This window comes from Gymnoscopelus microlampas, assembly GCF_963454915.1.
Source record: "Gymnoscopelus microlampas genome assembly, chromosome: 16".
In the NCBI taxonomy this organism is placed as follows: Eukaryota; Metazoa; Chordata; class Actinopteri; order Myctophiformes; family Myctophidae; genus Gymnoscopelus; species Gymnoscopelus microlampas.
Genome location: NC_139953.1, coordinates 48789154 through 48806128, shown reverse-complemented (window position 1 = coordinate 48806128; position 16975 = coordinate 48789154). Strand labels below are relative to the sequence as shown.

Sequence of the window (16975 nt, the reverse complement as noted above, 5' to 3'; positions counted from 1 at the left end):
TACTGTATGTATGTTGTATCCATCCCTACATTCATTCATCCATTCAACAGAAAATGATATTGATCAAATCTGTGTTGTTACGTTTCTCCATCTGGTGGGATATATTTAATTGCAAAGCTTAAGACATTGGTAGACATCAAAAAACAGGTCAATGAGGAAATGAGTTTAACATTTAAATAGCTTATAGTTTAATTACTGTTTGCCTGTTGATTGTTCTCATGAAGACCATGGATAAGGTGTTAAGTGTTGTAATTTGATGGCGCCCTTACTCTGTTCATTACGGTACCCAATTGTGTTGTATTGTACAAGGTTTATGGTACGCTCGGGATGTGACGTCATCACGTTCTCAGTGAGGACACCAGAATATTCCGGAGGGAATTCAGGTGTAAACACTACAGAGCGTTTGTATGCGGCTATGCGCCAGTACTAATACATATGCCAGCAGGCTAAAGATACTAAAGAGTTACTTTGCTTATTCTCCATTACGCGTGGACACTGTGCACCAAAGCTCAAAAGCTTGACATAAGGAATGTTTGAACTATAGGAATAAAAAGCAGAGAGGACCTCACACATAGAAATAGGAGGACCAGCTTAGAGGTAACTGGTGTAACATAAACCAATGGTTCTTAAACGTTGTCACAAGGACCCCCAAATTAATATGCATTTGGCCGCAGACCCCATTTGAAATATATGAAATATTTGCCAAATGTGTGTTTTTAAAGTGTTTCAAAAGTATTCCACATTTTCAATGTTTTCTTTCTCCAAGATTTTCTTTGAAAATAGCAGATCTACAGTACAAGATCACAATGTGTCGCATCTCAGTTTGTAGATCTATATAGTTGAAGTGTTTAAACTGATTTTGATTTTGTATAAACAAATGTTGTTGGGGGCCCTGGGGGGACCCCCTGGAACCCCCTCAAGGACCCCTGGGGGTCCCCGGACCACACTTTGAGAACCCCTGACATAATGAATGAACCCCCTCCTTCCCAGTACCAAACACAGCCAGTCCACACCAGTTTAAAACCCAAAAGCTAAGAATTTATTTTATATTTGGAGAAAAAAAAAAAAGCAGGGGGACAAATAAACTCCTAAAAACATAAACCAAAATCCTATTCTTACCGAAACAAAAAGGAAAAAGAAAATACAAGTATATGACCTAGTATAATCTAACAAAAGCTGATAACAAACTGGTAACAGAGAAAGATGTCACCCACCCCTACACTACCAAGGCAGTAAGTAATACTCCCCACTGATGTCAGCACAGCAGTCACTGCCCATCTTTCACCGCAGGCTGAAAACCCACCGCTTCAGGAAACACTACCCTGACCCTTCCCCTTAGCCTTGCCTACAGTACTTGTTGTCAATTATTTGTATGAGCTCTTGTTTTATTGGATCTTGATACACTTGTTTTAGCTCTTGCTCATTTGATTTTCCTACTTGTCTCATCTATTTAATAAAGTAGGAAGCTGATATATTTCACTTTTACCTTAGCGCTAGGCACTGTATGCTCTTTGCTTGTTTGAGAAGAGAATGCACTTAAGACTTCTGGTGATTAGTAGTTGTATTGCCTACCTATGTTGAATGCACTTTTTGTAAGTTGCTTTGGATAAAAGCGTCTGCTAAATGACTGTAATGTAATGTGATGTAGTACATTATCCAGAACTTTAATCCACGGCAATTCTAACAAAACAGAAACACAGTGCTGGTGTTTGGAGGCATCACTACATACCATATACTGTACATAGATAAGAAAGTATAGGCTATGTTAATAATCAATAATACATAAGAAAGGATATAGACTATGTTAATAATCAATAATACATAGATAAGAAAGGACATATACTATGTTAATAATCAATAATACATAGATCATCATCGTCATTATTCGAGTGCCCTCGAGATCTGTGACACAAGCTGCTTCCACTGGTCTCTGTTGCTCATTGCCACCCCAAGTTCATTCACAGTCAGTCCTGTATCCCTACTCAGAACATCTGGAAATGTGAGTGGTCTGGTTCATCTTAATGGGCATGGTAGTCTCCACAGAAGAATATCTGAAATGACCTGGTCTTTTGCTCCAGCAAAGCAGAGTCTTCTTTGTGCCACAACAACTGAGATGGAAGGGATGCCACCATAAATCTGAGCTTTAGTGGGATGCTTCCTCCATGAAAGGTTCTGGACACGCATGAGAAGTCTTGTGTATGTTCCGTCAAGACGATCCCGAAGCTCCTTATTCATTGTCCATGTTTTGGCACCATACAGAAGGATACTTTAACAGGCTTTGAACAGGTTGATCTTCGTAGTTCTTAAGATGTCTGACTGCCATATAAGCAGCTTATTGCAAGCACTCCAGGCCTGTCCTTTCCTTGTCAGGAAGTCCTTTCTGCTACTGACTACATACGATCCAAGGTATTTGAATTCCTCCGTTTATTTGGTGGCACTGCCGTTTATAGAGCAGATGGTTGGATGATCAGAGTCTTCATTCAGAAGCAGGCATTCTGTCTTTTTGGCGTTCAGCAATAGGCCAACTTTGGCTGCTGACACTTCTAGTGATGTTAAAAGCTCTTGAGCAGAGGATATGTGTTCAGCTATCAGTGCGATGTCATCCACGTAGTCAAGGTCGGTCAGCCACTTCTGACTTTGACGACCAGATCTTCTGCCTATTGTGAGACCTTTGGAGGAGATGGTGTCTTACGCTTGCCTGAGGACGTAGTCAACGACAATGACAAAAAGAAAAGGAGCAAGTGTGTAACCCTGAAGGATGCCTGTGGGTGGTCCTTTGTTGGTTCATCAATGCTCTGCACAAAGCAGATGCTGTACAAAAATCTACAAAAATTATGGAAGCTTTCTTCTTTGATACCCAAAGTTCTTCGATTATTCTCATTAGAGCAAGAATCTGTGCTAGAGTTGATCTTTTCCTACGGAAAACGTTTTGGTTCCTAGGGATAACTGGGTCAATATGAGGTGTTATCCGGTTAAGCAGAAGAGAATTGTAGATTTTGGCAATGGTTGACAAGCATATACCTCTGTAGTTCCCAGGCTGCTGGAGGCCGTCTTTCTTGGGTAAAGGTATGAGGCTAGATATGGAGAAGGCGGTGGGTTTGTTGCCCTTGCGTGTTTCGTTACAGGACATGATGAGCACTTCATGCTTCTATATGAAGGCAGGAATACCGTTGGATCCAGGTATTTTTGACTAGCCGATTCCTTTGATGATGGACTGCAGTTCGTCCATTGAAAAGCGGTCTGTCCTGATAGGTAGTTTGTCAGAAACCTTTAGGTTATAGAAAGGAGCGCTTAAGTCGACACTGGCTGCTGATCGGGATTACCAAGGAGTTTACTGAAGTGTTCATACCAGGTGTTCAATACATAGATTTAAAAGGATATGTTAATAATCAATAAAGATGTCAAAGTCAGGAGGAGAGATGTGTGAGGACTGATGATTCAGCTTCATGGTCAATGGAGCCGATCACCAGCTGAGCGCACCTAGTTAAATAGCAGATCTCTAAATCGTTTCTTTACATAATCAATACGTTTGACTAATTAAACACACAGTTTTACATGATCAAGATAAATATGTACTAATTAAACTTTATTTCACAGTCAAACCATGTGACTGACTGATGAATATATTATAATGAGTTACACAGCATGTGTTTTAGATGTGTGTATTCTACATAATGATCTCAGCTGATGGAGCACCAAGCAGACTTGCGTTGATCCTCTTCCCTTCTTTTCTCTTCATGTTTTTCTTTTTCCTCAAGCTCTTCCTCAAGCTTTTTTATTTTCTTCTGATCTTCTTTTCTCTCTTGATCTTCCTTGGTTATTTTATTCTGCAATTGTTCTTGTTCTTTCTCCCAAGCCTCTTGTTGTTTTCTCATTTCTTCGGCTCCTGATTTTTTCTCTCTCTCTAATTTCTCAATTTGTTCTATCCTGTTCTTACGTTCAGTTTCCTCTTCTTCCTTCCTTTTTCTGTCCTCCTCTTCCAATTGTTCCTGTTTTTTCTCTCTCTCCTCCTGCTCTTTCTTAATAGAATCCTCCTTTTCTTTAAGCTGTGCCTCTCTTTTTTCTCTCTCCTTTTCAATCTCAGCTTCCATCCTTTTATTCAATGCTTGAATTTGTTCTTCATGTTCTGTTTTCAGGGCCACCATCTCATCTTCCTTCTGATTTTTCTCTCTCTTTAATTTCTCAATTTGTTCCATCCTGTTCTTACGTTCAATTTCCTCTTCTTTCTTCCTTTTTCTGTCATCCTCTTCCAATTGTTCCTGTTTTTTCTCTCTCTCCTCCTGCTCTTTCTTAATAGAATCCTCCTTTTCTTTAAGTTGTGCCTCTCTTTTTTCTCTCTCCTTTTCAATCTCAGCTTCCATCCTTTTATTCAATGCTCGAACGTGTTCTTCATGTTCTGTTTTCAGGGCCACCATCTCATCTTCCTTCTGATTTTTCTCTCTCTCTAATTTCTCAATTTGTTCTATCCTGTTCTTACGTTCAGTTTCCTCTTCTTCCTTCCTTTTTCTGTCCTCCTCTTCCAATTGTTCCTGTTTTTTCTCTCTCTCCTCCTGCTCTTTCTTAATAGAATCCTCCTTTTCTTTAAGTTGTGCCTCTCTTTTTTCTCTCTCCTTATCAATCTCAGCGTCCATCCTTTTATTCAATGCTTGAATGTGTTCTTCATGTTTGGTTTTCAGGTCCACCATCTCATCTTCCTTCTTCTCTAAAATCTTCTCCATTTGTTTTTTAATGGCTGCTTCAGCTTCTTTGAACATCTCAGTGGTGTAGCATCCCCGTCCATTCTTCTTCACCATCTTCTCAACCTTCATCAGCAGTTCACTGACTTGCTTACGGTTGTTTTCATCATAGTTGTTGAAGACGTGGTACCTTCCTCCACAGTCAGCAATCAGCGTCTTAAATGCTTCATCACAATCCTCTCTGATGTAGTCCTCAATGGACCGTTTCTCGTAGTCCTCAATGGACCGTTTCTCATGCTCTAATGTGTCTCCTCCTGTGAAAAGAATGATGGTGAACATCTTGGAATTTACTCCAAAGGCTTCCTGGATCAGTTTCAATGACTCTGTATCCTCTGGTGTGAGTCGGCCAATTTGAACCACCAACAGGAACACATGAGGCCCCGGGGCCAGTAGACCGATCCATGTTGCCATCTCCTGATTAACCTCTTCCTTGGACCGATTTGTATCGCACAAACCAGGTGTGTCAACTACAACAACAGGACGGCCATCTACCTCACCATCTGCTTTATCACAATTCTTGGTGACTGACTTTTGAGAGGCCTTGGCTGGAAATCTATTTTGACCCAGAATAGTGTTTCCTGAGGTACTTTTTCCATTGCCTGTCTTCCCTACCAGCACCATCCTGAGGCAGTCTCTGCTCTGGTTGTCGTTATCACCTGAAATATAAAGAGATATTCAATTACTAGTACAATTGTTACATAGTTAAAATTTAAGTTTTTATTTTGACGTGTCCTTTATTTTTGCCAGGACAGTACCATTTGGTACAAAAAACGGTCCACATAAAGTCCATATCAAGTCAAGGTTGTCGCTACAAGGTTAAAAGGGAACAATGACTGACAGGTTTCTTTTAAGGAGGTGGTTTATAAAACACCTTTACATATACACAAAGGTGATTCTAAAGTAATCTGCAGCTCATTGTATGTTCAAGGTGCATAGACAGACAAAGCTGTTTTGATCTAGCAGAGTGTACTTGAGACAATTTTCAGACTGGTACTTGCACAGTGGTTGCTGGGAAATTTGAAGACTAGAGAGGGAAGGTTTGTGCAAAACAAGGCCTATTGAACAATGTGCATTTTTCTCATAAGCTACCCGCTTTAAATGAAGTGCAGTGGTGAGCCTGTCTGACTTTTTAAACAGATTATCAATATGCATAACAGATGAAATATGACACACATAAGCTAACAAACTAAATACTCACTTCTGCAGTTTTTTTCTGCCTGTAGCTTGGTGATGAGTTTGCCTTGTTGAATGCGCTTTTCTATCTGGGCCTTGAGCAACATGTCTCTTGTGAAGCAGGGTGGTCTACCCTCCAGGGATCTCCTCTTTTCTACAGCATCCAACAACTTGGACTTGTGAACTTGTGTGCTGTCCTTAATGTTGAAGACAAAGGATTGGATTCCACTGGTCTGGATGTCTGTGTCTTCATCTGCTGGAGTGGTTGAATCAGACTCTACAGTACGCAGAACCATGGTGAAGTCATTGACCTCAGAGCTGAATACATCCTGGAGGCTCTGTAACTCTGTGTTGTCTTCATTGGTGAGAGGACCCAGAGGAACGACCATCAGGAAGGCATGGACGCCATCAGGATCACAGAGAGACACACATCTGCATGCATTGTCCAGAAATGTGTCCATAGATGTTTCACACAAGGCAGGCAGATCCACCAGTGTCACACAGCGCCCACACATCTTCTCCTGTCTCTGCACACACTCTGTAGAAGGACCAGACCCCGGGTCTTTGGTTTGACCCAGAATGGCGTTGACTGCAGAAGTCTTCTCAGCTCCTCTTCTGCCACACAGCACCAGGTTCACTGTAGGTGAGTCAATATATGAGAAAATGTCACTTAACCCCCAAAAAATTATACAAAAGGTTTTAAATGGATTCTGGTAGTATTGGGCATGCTGAATAACATACTAAAAGTTTACCAAAATATACTCCCCAGAAAGATGCCATTTTCAAGATGGCGTCCCAGATGGCTGCGGGGAGCTTAAAATGGCTATATCTCAAATGAAAAATCACACCCAGTGTGAAGTGTGCGGTGTGTGGTCATCACAACATGACTCACTTTAAAAAAAGGATAAATTACTTTTTTTAAAGTCCATACTGCTATTCATAGGGATGTGTCATGTGTTTCGCTAGCCAATCACAGTCCTGAATTTGCAAAGTCAGCCAATCACATTACAGTTAGTGGTGATGACACTAGCTGTAATGTGATTGGCTGACTTTGCAAAAGTATCGATTTGCATTAACAATGGAAGGGTTAGGGGGTATACAAATCTTTTGGTCCGTGTCCAAAACTCACTTATAGGGGGCGGCTACACCGCCCCAAAAAAGAAAGCTACAAAGGCTTTTTCAACAGATTCTGGTACCCCTATGCACGCATACAGTAAGAACATGCAAAGAATCAGGTAAATATACCTGCTGGAAAGGCGTCCTTTTCAAAATGGCTGCCTGGAGCACGATTGGTTATATCTTAAAATTGGTTACTATTCAACCTAGAAAGGTGGTTTTGGTGTTGAACACAATATATGCCACATTTATTGTGGTCTTCATTCATCATCATCCTCAGGCTACTCTGGAAGAAACTTGTTATGTGGATTGTCACATTCCTGAAGTTGACATGGTCATGGCAATGGCATGTGACTTCACTCTCCCAAAAAACATTAAAAAATTAAAAGACTGAAAATGAATGTCATAGAACCTTTAAATATCGCTGCCTTAATTGCAGAGGCAGCTGCCTTGATGCCAGAGGCAGCTGCCTTGATTGCAGACCTACCCCTGCGTTTGGGCATGTCTGGATAGGTGAAACGTAGGTCCATAATGAAACTGATTCAAATGGTGAAATCAGTATCATCAAAAGGTATTTTTTCCGAGATTGTTTGTATGTGTAGAGGTACCACAATAAATTGAGATTTTAAGCTCCAGGCTGCCATTTTGAACGGCATATTGGAAATGACGCCTTTCAGGAAGGTATATTTCCCTACATTTGTAGTATGTTCTTAAGCATGTCTAGGGGTACCAGAATCTGTTGAAAAATCCTTTGCAACATTTTTTTCCATTTCAGATATAGCCATTTTAAGCTCCCCGCAGCCACCTGGGACGCCATCTTGAAAATGGCAGCTTTCTGCTGAGTATATTTTGGTAAACGTTTAGTATGTTACTTAGCATGCCCAATACTACCAGAATCCATTGAAAAACCTTCTGTATACATTTTTGGGGGTTAAACCTATTGACTCACCTACATTACCAGGGGTGCACATAACTGGTGCGCACCAAAAGCGCTTTTGCATACCAACAGCTGGTACAGGAATTTCCAAGCTTTTATTTTTTATTTTTAGCAAAACTAAAAAATAAAAGCCTGGAGATCGAGGCTAGGAATTTACTTCCTGAAGCCACACTCCCACAATCACCCTACAGCACGTGTCGGCCCCATGTACAGCCATTAGGCGCAGGGGGACGCTGTGATTGTGTGAGCCTCGCATCTTGACACACAGACACGCTGCGACTCGCAGCTCGCTGCACACAGCGGCTGTTAGAGCCACTCGTCACTGATGATGAATGCACCGTAATGGTGCAAAATATGCCGTGAATGTCACAATCTGGCAGATAAAAGCAGCGCAGCACAGGGCACCAACCTTGGGGGGTTCACCAAACGGCGTGAGTAAAAAAAAACGGCGAAAAGCGGCGGAATTTGGAAGCAGAGCGTCCTGTTTTCTCGCGCAGCACCACCACAAAATAGGAAAATCAAATGAGCAAGAGCTAAAACAAATAAGTGTATTGAATAAACAATATCCAATAAAACAAGAGTTCGTACAACTAGTTAACTCATTGAGTGCCATTAACGTGTTTCACGTGTTTTTACCGCTATGGCGCAACGTGCGTGTTCAACGTGTTTTTGAGTAAAAAAAAAACATTTTAACAAAACATGTTCAGAACCCAAGATATCATTATCTGAAGATTTGCAGCTCCATACTTTCCTTGTTTAACTTATAACTGAAAAGGCTGTATCTTGCTTCCTAAGCACTTTTTACCCAGACCTCTAATGCAACACTTTGCGAGCATGTAGATCTGCTATTTTCAAATAGCCAATGTACTAGTCTGTGCTACTGCTCATGTAGCCTAGTCTTTTGGCCTTGTTTTCATATAACTAACTGCTTATTTCACTCATGCAAGAGAGCCTAGTCAGCCTACGTGAATGAACCTCTGTCAAGTTATTTTGGTTGCATTGGAATGGCTGAGATTTTATTTTAAAAGACCACTTTTACATTTTGTGCTGCAGATTGGGGCAAAAAAAGCTGCTAGCGGGTATATTATGACTTTGTCATTCTTGTTTTTTTACTTTGAAAAAAACTCTGGCACTGGGACAACATAGCCAGAAATAATTCTGGCAATTCTGGCACTCAATCAACAAGTAGGCAAGGCGAAGAGGAAGGGTAGTGTTTCCTGAAGAGGTGGGTTTTCAGCCTACTGGGACAAATACAATTGTATGGTTGGGAGGAAAATCATAGATTTAGGGAGCTATTTCAGATTGGTCTGGACTCTGGTCCATAGGTTCTCCTTAACGCTATGTGACTTTTCAGGCATTGCCCGGATACGCCCGGTAGCACAGTCTCTCGACTGTAGTAAAAATAAAAAATACACTTTCGCTGATCACCAAAACAAAGACGGTTTTAAGACTTTCCTTGGTGAGAACACTCTGAGCCCCCCACCTCATGTCTGAACTCTTTTTGTCCAGAAAAGAAAATATTCCACTGGATGAAAAAAAAGAAATGGTTACTGCGCCCCTACAGATCTGGTCAATGGAATTTTCTATTGCATTGCAGTAACATAAATATGCTTCAGCACTACCTCTCTTGATCTTGACTTTCAGTATAAGTTGTTCACCCACTAATAGGGAACGTGAGCTGGGTTTAGACCGTCGTGAGAGAGGTTAGTTTTACCCTACTGATGATGTGTTGTTGCACTAGTAATCCCGCTCAGTAGGCTACGAGAAGAACCGCAGGTTCAGATATTTGGATGTTTGAATGTGAACGAAACCAATTAACTTCCTGAATAGATAGATCCCTTCAGTCAGTTCAGATGTGCTAATGAAGTGTCCCCCTCGGTAGACTGTGTAGATTAGGACATCAATCAAATGTTTACATGTTTATTGAACTGTAACGGTTCACTAAACATTGTTGTCCAGACTACTACAGACTGTAGGTTAAAGTCAGTACAGTAGATCAGTCAGTTGTAAGGTGTGAAAAAGCACATGCAACTCTCTGTGGCGAGTGTGGAGTTCTGTTCATGTTTGAATAAAATGGAGACGCCACCCTTGGCTTAGGACGCAGTAGCACGCGTGTTTAAAGAATGAAACACTTTGGTATTTTAGTTTATTAGCTTGGACCAATACAAAATCATAATAAACGGATGACATTTGTACTTTTAAGGCTACAGTGTGGTTTAAGTTTAACGAAATTAAAATACAAAAAGTTGTGCTTTTGTTTTGGTGTAGCAAAATTAAAATACCAAAGAAGTCTTTCATTTTTTATATTATTTCTCATGAGTGACACCACACGCTACTGCGTCCTAAGCCTAGGGGGCGTCACCATTTTACTCAAACGTGAAGAGAACTCCACACTCGCCTTTGTGTGCTTAAATGCTTTGAGAAATCATATCAATACAGATGACCACTGCACAGCAGGGGGCTTACAGGACATGCAGTAGGCACAAGGGTATGCTTCAAATAAACTCTGTTTTGGTTTCCATATAGGTCTTATTTAATGCTAAACCATGAACAGGGCGTGCCTGCAGAGCGGTGCACACACAGCCATCATGACATTTTGTTTTAATGAGCCATTTATTATGAATGGCTTTGGGCATGTAATGAGCTTTTTATTTTATTTTTATTTAATCAGTAAAATCACATTGAGACCATTGTCTCTTTTACGAGTGTGCACTGGCCAAGAGAAGAGGCAAATAAATGTTACACAGCTCTGCCAGTAACAACAATACAGGACATAACAAAGACAAACATGACATCCGTAATACCAAAGACCTACTACCAATAGCACCAAATACAGACTATTTAAAGGCTAATAACAACAATACATCGTAAAACTACTAAACTAATATAAAACTAAGATCACAGCATTTGCTACTGTCAAAGCAGGAGCAATGGCTGGAGAGTGTGCCCATGACAATCCTCTTAAAAGTCACTAGGGGGATCAGAGAAGCCAATTTTAATCTGGTCTAGACAGTGGCGTAGCCAGAAAGCTGGCAGCAGCTGGGCATGTGCGCGCGCGATTTTTTTCGGTTATTATCGGTTAAAATCTTACTTTTTTGCGCAATTTGCGGGTCTTTTGCGGGTTTATTATGTTATTTAATTGTTATTTTTGCCTTAATTTTCATGAAAACATTGACAGGTCGCAAATAATGCCCCGTTGTCCGCCTCCTCCGCGCGTCCGCAGTCCGCGGCTGTCCGCCTCCACTCACAGAGCACAGGCACAGTTCACAAGCAGAAAAAATGTTTTCTTCTTTTTTTTTTTGGGTGGGCACAACAGCCAGGTGGGTGGGCCCAGGCCTACCTATGCCCACCCGTGGCTACGCCCCTGGGTCTAGATCATTCCACGACCAGGGCCCAAAAAACGCAAGGGTCTTTTTCCCTGCCTCAGATTTAATATTGGGTACGACGTAGCGCATCAAAGCATTTCATCTGAGGTTAAGTAAAGTAAAAGTAATCCAACTTTATATATCACTTTTCTAGTGATAACAGTCTAGGATAGAGGTCTATCCTGTAGAACGGTTGTCTCATGATTTAGTTGGACTTCTCCTTTAGACAAAAGCTTATCCAAGAGACAATCGGACTGCTGGTGTTTGAATGAGATGAGCCACACACACACACACACACACACACACACACACACACACACACACACACACACACACACACACACACTTTACTGGGTCTGCATTTTGAGCACTGTATTCAGACAAAACAAATGTACCGAGAGCATTACCTCCAATTCATTTACGAGCAAAGCTTTACAAATGAGTGTTTAGTATTGCCTTACAGTAGTAGACAATCTATTCAGAACTGTAACATCATCAAACAGAACTGGATTATATTACACAATGCTCCAACTATGAAACAACTGTTGCCTGAACTTCCCATTTTTGTCACTGGGGGGGGGGGGGGGGGGGGGCTACACTACAGGATAAACTAGTGCACAGCCCTCAAAGACTTCTTGGCTTCACTAACCTGTTGGTAACTTTCCTCGCTGTCACTGTTGTCATTGTAGCTGTTTTTATAAAACTAATGGTTAGGACTCATTGGTGTGTTTACCAATAAGACATATAAGATGAATCATTTTGCTAACTTTAACACTTCTTTTGTAGCATACTGCCTTGAATATTCATGTTGTTGCTTCTATGTAGGAGAACAAAAAGAAAGACTCAGTGAGCACAATCCTACCGTTCACACAAACAAATCAAATTATCCCATCAAGTCATCTCTAATGACATGAGAGGCAGTGACAGACTAAAATAAAACTCCCTCTAACAAAAACCTTTTGGTCACTTTAAACTTCAGGACTGAATGATGATGTTTATTGTTTTTTTTTGCCGTTCCTCTCGTGTCCTTCCTCCCTATTGATCTAGTTAACCACACTGTTAGACCTTGATGAAGACTTAAGCCTCGCTCAAAACAAACTCATGTTTTTTTCCACCTGAAGACTGATTCTTTCCTGGATAGTCTGCACCACTGAAGGCCAAACACTGCTTCTTGGAGGTTTCATATATAGGCCTACTGTATATATACTGTATAGCTGTTCCACTAAATAGCTCCTGAAGCTCTTCAGATTCCACCTCAGCCCGTAGCACTAGTCCTAGTCTTAATGACCTTGCAGTCTTATGTAAAGGTTAAAATGTTATTCAGATAGCATGTTATGTAGACGGATGCCAGGTTCACCTGTAGACCTGGAATCCTATAGTGTGTATAGTTTCAATGTACATATTTTCTTTTTTAATATAATATACTGTTTAGAATGATGATAGGTTCTTGGTTTGTATGATTTTAGATGTATTACATCATGTTTATCTGATTTACTGTAAATCACTCTGGATTAAGAGCGTCTGATAAATGCCTAAAATGTACATTGTGTTGTAGATTAGACCCAGAAAGTGCTTCTTTCCATGGTGTTAAACATAACTTAGACCCAGAAAGTGCTTCTTTCCTTGGTGTTAAACATAACTTTACAAATTAATTTCATCACGTGAGACCAAGTGTCTACAGCTGTATCAGAATACATTATTCAAATGATAGGCTATACGGTCATTTGTAATATTCCTGTAGGTGTTGCAAAAATATAAAATCTTTACAAATAGAATACCAAAACGTTTTACTCACTTAGAGGAGGAAATAAGTCCATGCTGCTGGCCTTTTTCAGAGGTTCCACAGCCTGACCCTCTGTTAACCATATAAAAGTAAGACAAATACAGGTCAATCAATATTCAAAATCACGTCCTATGTCATGTGTCTCTTCTCAATACATTCTGAATATTTTAAACCCTTTCAATCTCAGTTAATTCCTGCACCAGCAGAGCAAATGATTTCACAGATCTGTCTGGTTTCCAGGCTACTGTAGCACCAGCTGCTCTTTCTTGACCCTGTGTTGTAGTTTGCAGGTTTTGCCATGGAGCTGAAAATAGATATGTTGGTGCCATGGTTTGATCCTTAAAAATAAATAAAACCTAAACGTCCTTGTTTCCTTTAAAATGTGTTATTTATTAAAACTATTTTTGTTATTTATTTCTGTTTTAACTTTGAACAATACCCACCAACCTCAGTGGTTCTCAAAGTGAGGTCCATAGACCCCCAGGGGTCCTTTAGGGGGTTCCAGGGGGTCCCAGGCAAGATTAGTTAACCCATTAAAACTGGGAAAGCGTCTGTGTCATTTTAGATTTTAGCTATATACAGCAACCTACGTTTTTAAAAATTTTAGAACAGTGGTTTAGACAGGGGTTCTCAAAAATAGCAGATATACAAAACATTTTCAGATGGGGGTCCGCAGCTAAATATATATCAATTTGGGGGTCCTTGGCACATAAAGGTTTGAGAACCACTTTAACCCTATACTATTTGAAAATCTAACAAATGTGAACTTTTTCTTTGCACAATCCGTTGAATGTTGGTTAAACTATGTCACTGATCACTATTACGTATTTCTCAAAGCTCATTGGTTCACAACCACACAATCCTACATCGCTGTTCCAGGCAAATGAGTCTGTAATGGGCCCCCCACCAAGTCAGCCTCTAGAGGCCTCCCTAGAAATCAAAACTTTTGATCAAAACTTTTGGAAAAGATTGTGTCCATTCAACTGCTTGATTTTATGAATTTTAACAGTATCTTTGAGGTTTTTCAGTCTGGTTTTCGCTCATTCCATAGCACAGAGACGCCTCTTCACAGGGGGACTGGAGGGGACTGTGGGACTGTGGGGTACCGCAGGGATCTATACTAGGCCCCCTCCTGTTCTCCATTTATACGCTCCCTCTTGGCAATATTATCCGCAAACATCATACAGTTTCACTGCTATGCAAATGACACAATTATACATCCCACTACCCGGTGTTACAGGAAATCTGTCCAGTCTCTTGTCCTGTCTCTCTGATATAAAGCGCTGGATGGCAAATCATTTCCTACAATTAAATGAGTCGAAATTAGAAATTGTCATCTTTGGTCCCCCAAATGCTACACAACGTTTCGTCTCAGAGCTTGGTAGTCTATCCCTGAATGTGAAGGAGGTGGCCCGTAACTTGGGTGTGCTTTTCCACTCTGGCCTCTCTTTTATTCCCCAAGTGACACGAACTGTTCAAACATGTTACTTCCAGCTAAGGAATATAGCTAGAGTCAAAAGCTTCCTGTCATCATGCTTTTATTTCCTCTCGTTTAGACTATTGTAACTCCATCTATTCCGGCCTCTGTAAAAAAAAAGCAATATCCCGTCTCCAGTTGGTACTGAACTCAGCTGCTAGACTTTTAACCAATACCAAGAAACGTGACCATATCACCCCCATTTTAGCTGCTCTTCACTGGTTGCCTGTTAATTTTAGAATTAAAGCTGTGAATGGACAGGCCCCCCCGTTATATTTCTGACATGCTGGAACCCTACACGCCTGTACGCAGCCTCAGATCCCAGATAAGGCCCTCCTGGAAACCCCCACACCCCAGCTCATCTCAAAGGGTGGAAGGGCTTTTGCATTCCAGGCCATTTTTGTACATTAAACCCACACACAGACATTAAAAGTGGACTTCTGCACCTGGCTTTTGACGTTAACAGTGTCATACACTCATACTTTGACAAGCCCCCAGCCCCCCAGCTTAAAACCACTTCCACAACACCTTTGATAAAACATCAAGACCATACTGCAATGTAGAAATACTCTGTTACAAGTAAATGTCTGGAATTCAAAATTTACTTGAGTAAAAGTACAAAAGTATTGGTATCAACATGTACTTAAAAGTATAAAGTACTCATTATAATGTCCCATTTCAAGTTCTTAAAATGAATGAAAATCTTTAGAAAATATCAGATCTACAAGCTCACAATGTGTCGCACCGGTGACGCGTTGTGAGCTTGTAGATCGGCTATTTTCAAATAGCCAAAGCTTAAATAGGGCTGAAGTGATTAATGTATGTTTAATTTGTAATAATAAAAACATTTTTTCAAATAGTTGTAGTGGAGTAAAAGTACAATATTTGCCTCTGAGATATAGTGGAGTAGAAGTTAAAGCACTAAAAATTGTAAATACTCCAGTAAAGTTAAACAATTAAATACCTCAAAATTGTACATAAATACAGTACTTGAGTAAATGTACTTAGTTACTTTACACCACTGGAAATAATAAATACAGGATGCTTTATGTATGTACACCAAAGAGGATATAATTTATACTCAAATTTAAGATAATTAAATAAATAACATTGGTTTTATAATGTATTGGATACATAATACACGTATAGTAATAATAATAAATAATACATTTGGATGCATCCTGCTCCGTATACAATACAATGCACTGCTTTTCAGTTCATCATTCAAGTTTGAGCCAAAAAAAAAAGTGATTATTAGGCGCTTAATCGCGCAATTAACTACACAAATCATGTGATTAATCGCGATTAAAAATGTAATCGCTCGACAGCACACACACACGCACACACGCACACGCACACACACACACACACACACACACACACACACACACACACACACACACACACACGCATATATATATATATATATATATATATATATATATATATATATATATATAGTAGTTCTATATCTCCACCAAATATAGAACTACAATATTACTGTTCTGTGGAAGTTAACATTCATGAGGTAAAGTCTAACTGGACTCACCATGTGGAAGTTGCAAGTATTCAGCCATAACGTCAGACTGCTGGACTCACAGGAACCATGCAACTGTTGAGAGAGAGAGAGAGAGAGAGAGAGAGAGAGATAGAGAGTTGCACACAACACTACACCATGATGCGCTCTTTTTCTCTCTAAGCACCTTAGCGTCTATAAGTATATCATGCACAGTATACATACATTGCTGCTATGCTCAGGCACCTTAGTTTGTCTCTTATCTCAGGTACTTTGTAAATATGTAGATAACTTGTTTTTGGCCTTCTATTGTTCTCTGTTGATCTCCTTCCCACTTAACCCCCTACCCCTCTTCTTTTTCTCTCTCCCCACTCTTCTTTCTACGGAATTTAACGTTGCGATGGGAGTGTTGTACAAAAACGAATTTCACCCACTTTTTTTACCTTGTAAACCTGTGATGTGACAATAAACCTGATTCTGATTCTGATTCTGATCCAAATATAGAACAAACATGGGAAAATTCTCATTCTACTGCTCTGCTACCATAATGTGGAATGCCCTGACGATTAAAAGATGTGTAACACTGGTTTCTTTCAAAACTGGCCCGAAAAAACATCTATCAGGAGACCACAAGAGGAGGTAAATGTAATTTTCCCATCTATATATATATTTTTTTACACATAGTGTTTGTATGTTGATGACATGTATTATTTTGGTAATTTTGTATGCTATGTTGATTAAGTGAATGCATAGGACCACAATGGAAACAATGCCCCAGGACTATTTTGTGTAATCCTTTTAGCTTTAATGTTACTGTAGGCCTACCACGTGCTGATTACAATTCTGACTAATAAAGTATTCAATCAATCAAT

General features: G+C 40.1%; 1 protein-coding gene across 1 annotated transcript in view; it reads right to left on the bottom strand.

Annotated features, from left to right (window-relative positions):
* Positions 1–1355: 1355 nt before the first annotated feature.
* The window catches only part of LOC311063059 (uncharacterized protein), a 48121-nt gene continuing 32501 nt past the window's right edge, over positions 1356–16975 (bottom strand). Inside the window, exons 9-12 of the mRNA XM_084082271.1 lie at positions 16137–16199; positions 13123–13182; positions 5935–6546; positions 1356–5392 (exon numbers count right to left, since the gene is read on the bottom strand). Of these exons, the coding sequence (XP_083938397.1) occupies positions 3681–5392; positions 5935–6546; positions 13123–13182; positions 16137–16164 (2412 nt within the window). The 5' untranslated portion in view covers positions 16165–16199 and the 3' untranslated portion in view covers positions 1356–3680. The remainder of the gene's footprint in view (positions 5393–5934; positions 6547–13122; positions 13183–16136; positions 16200–16975) is intronic.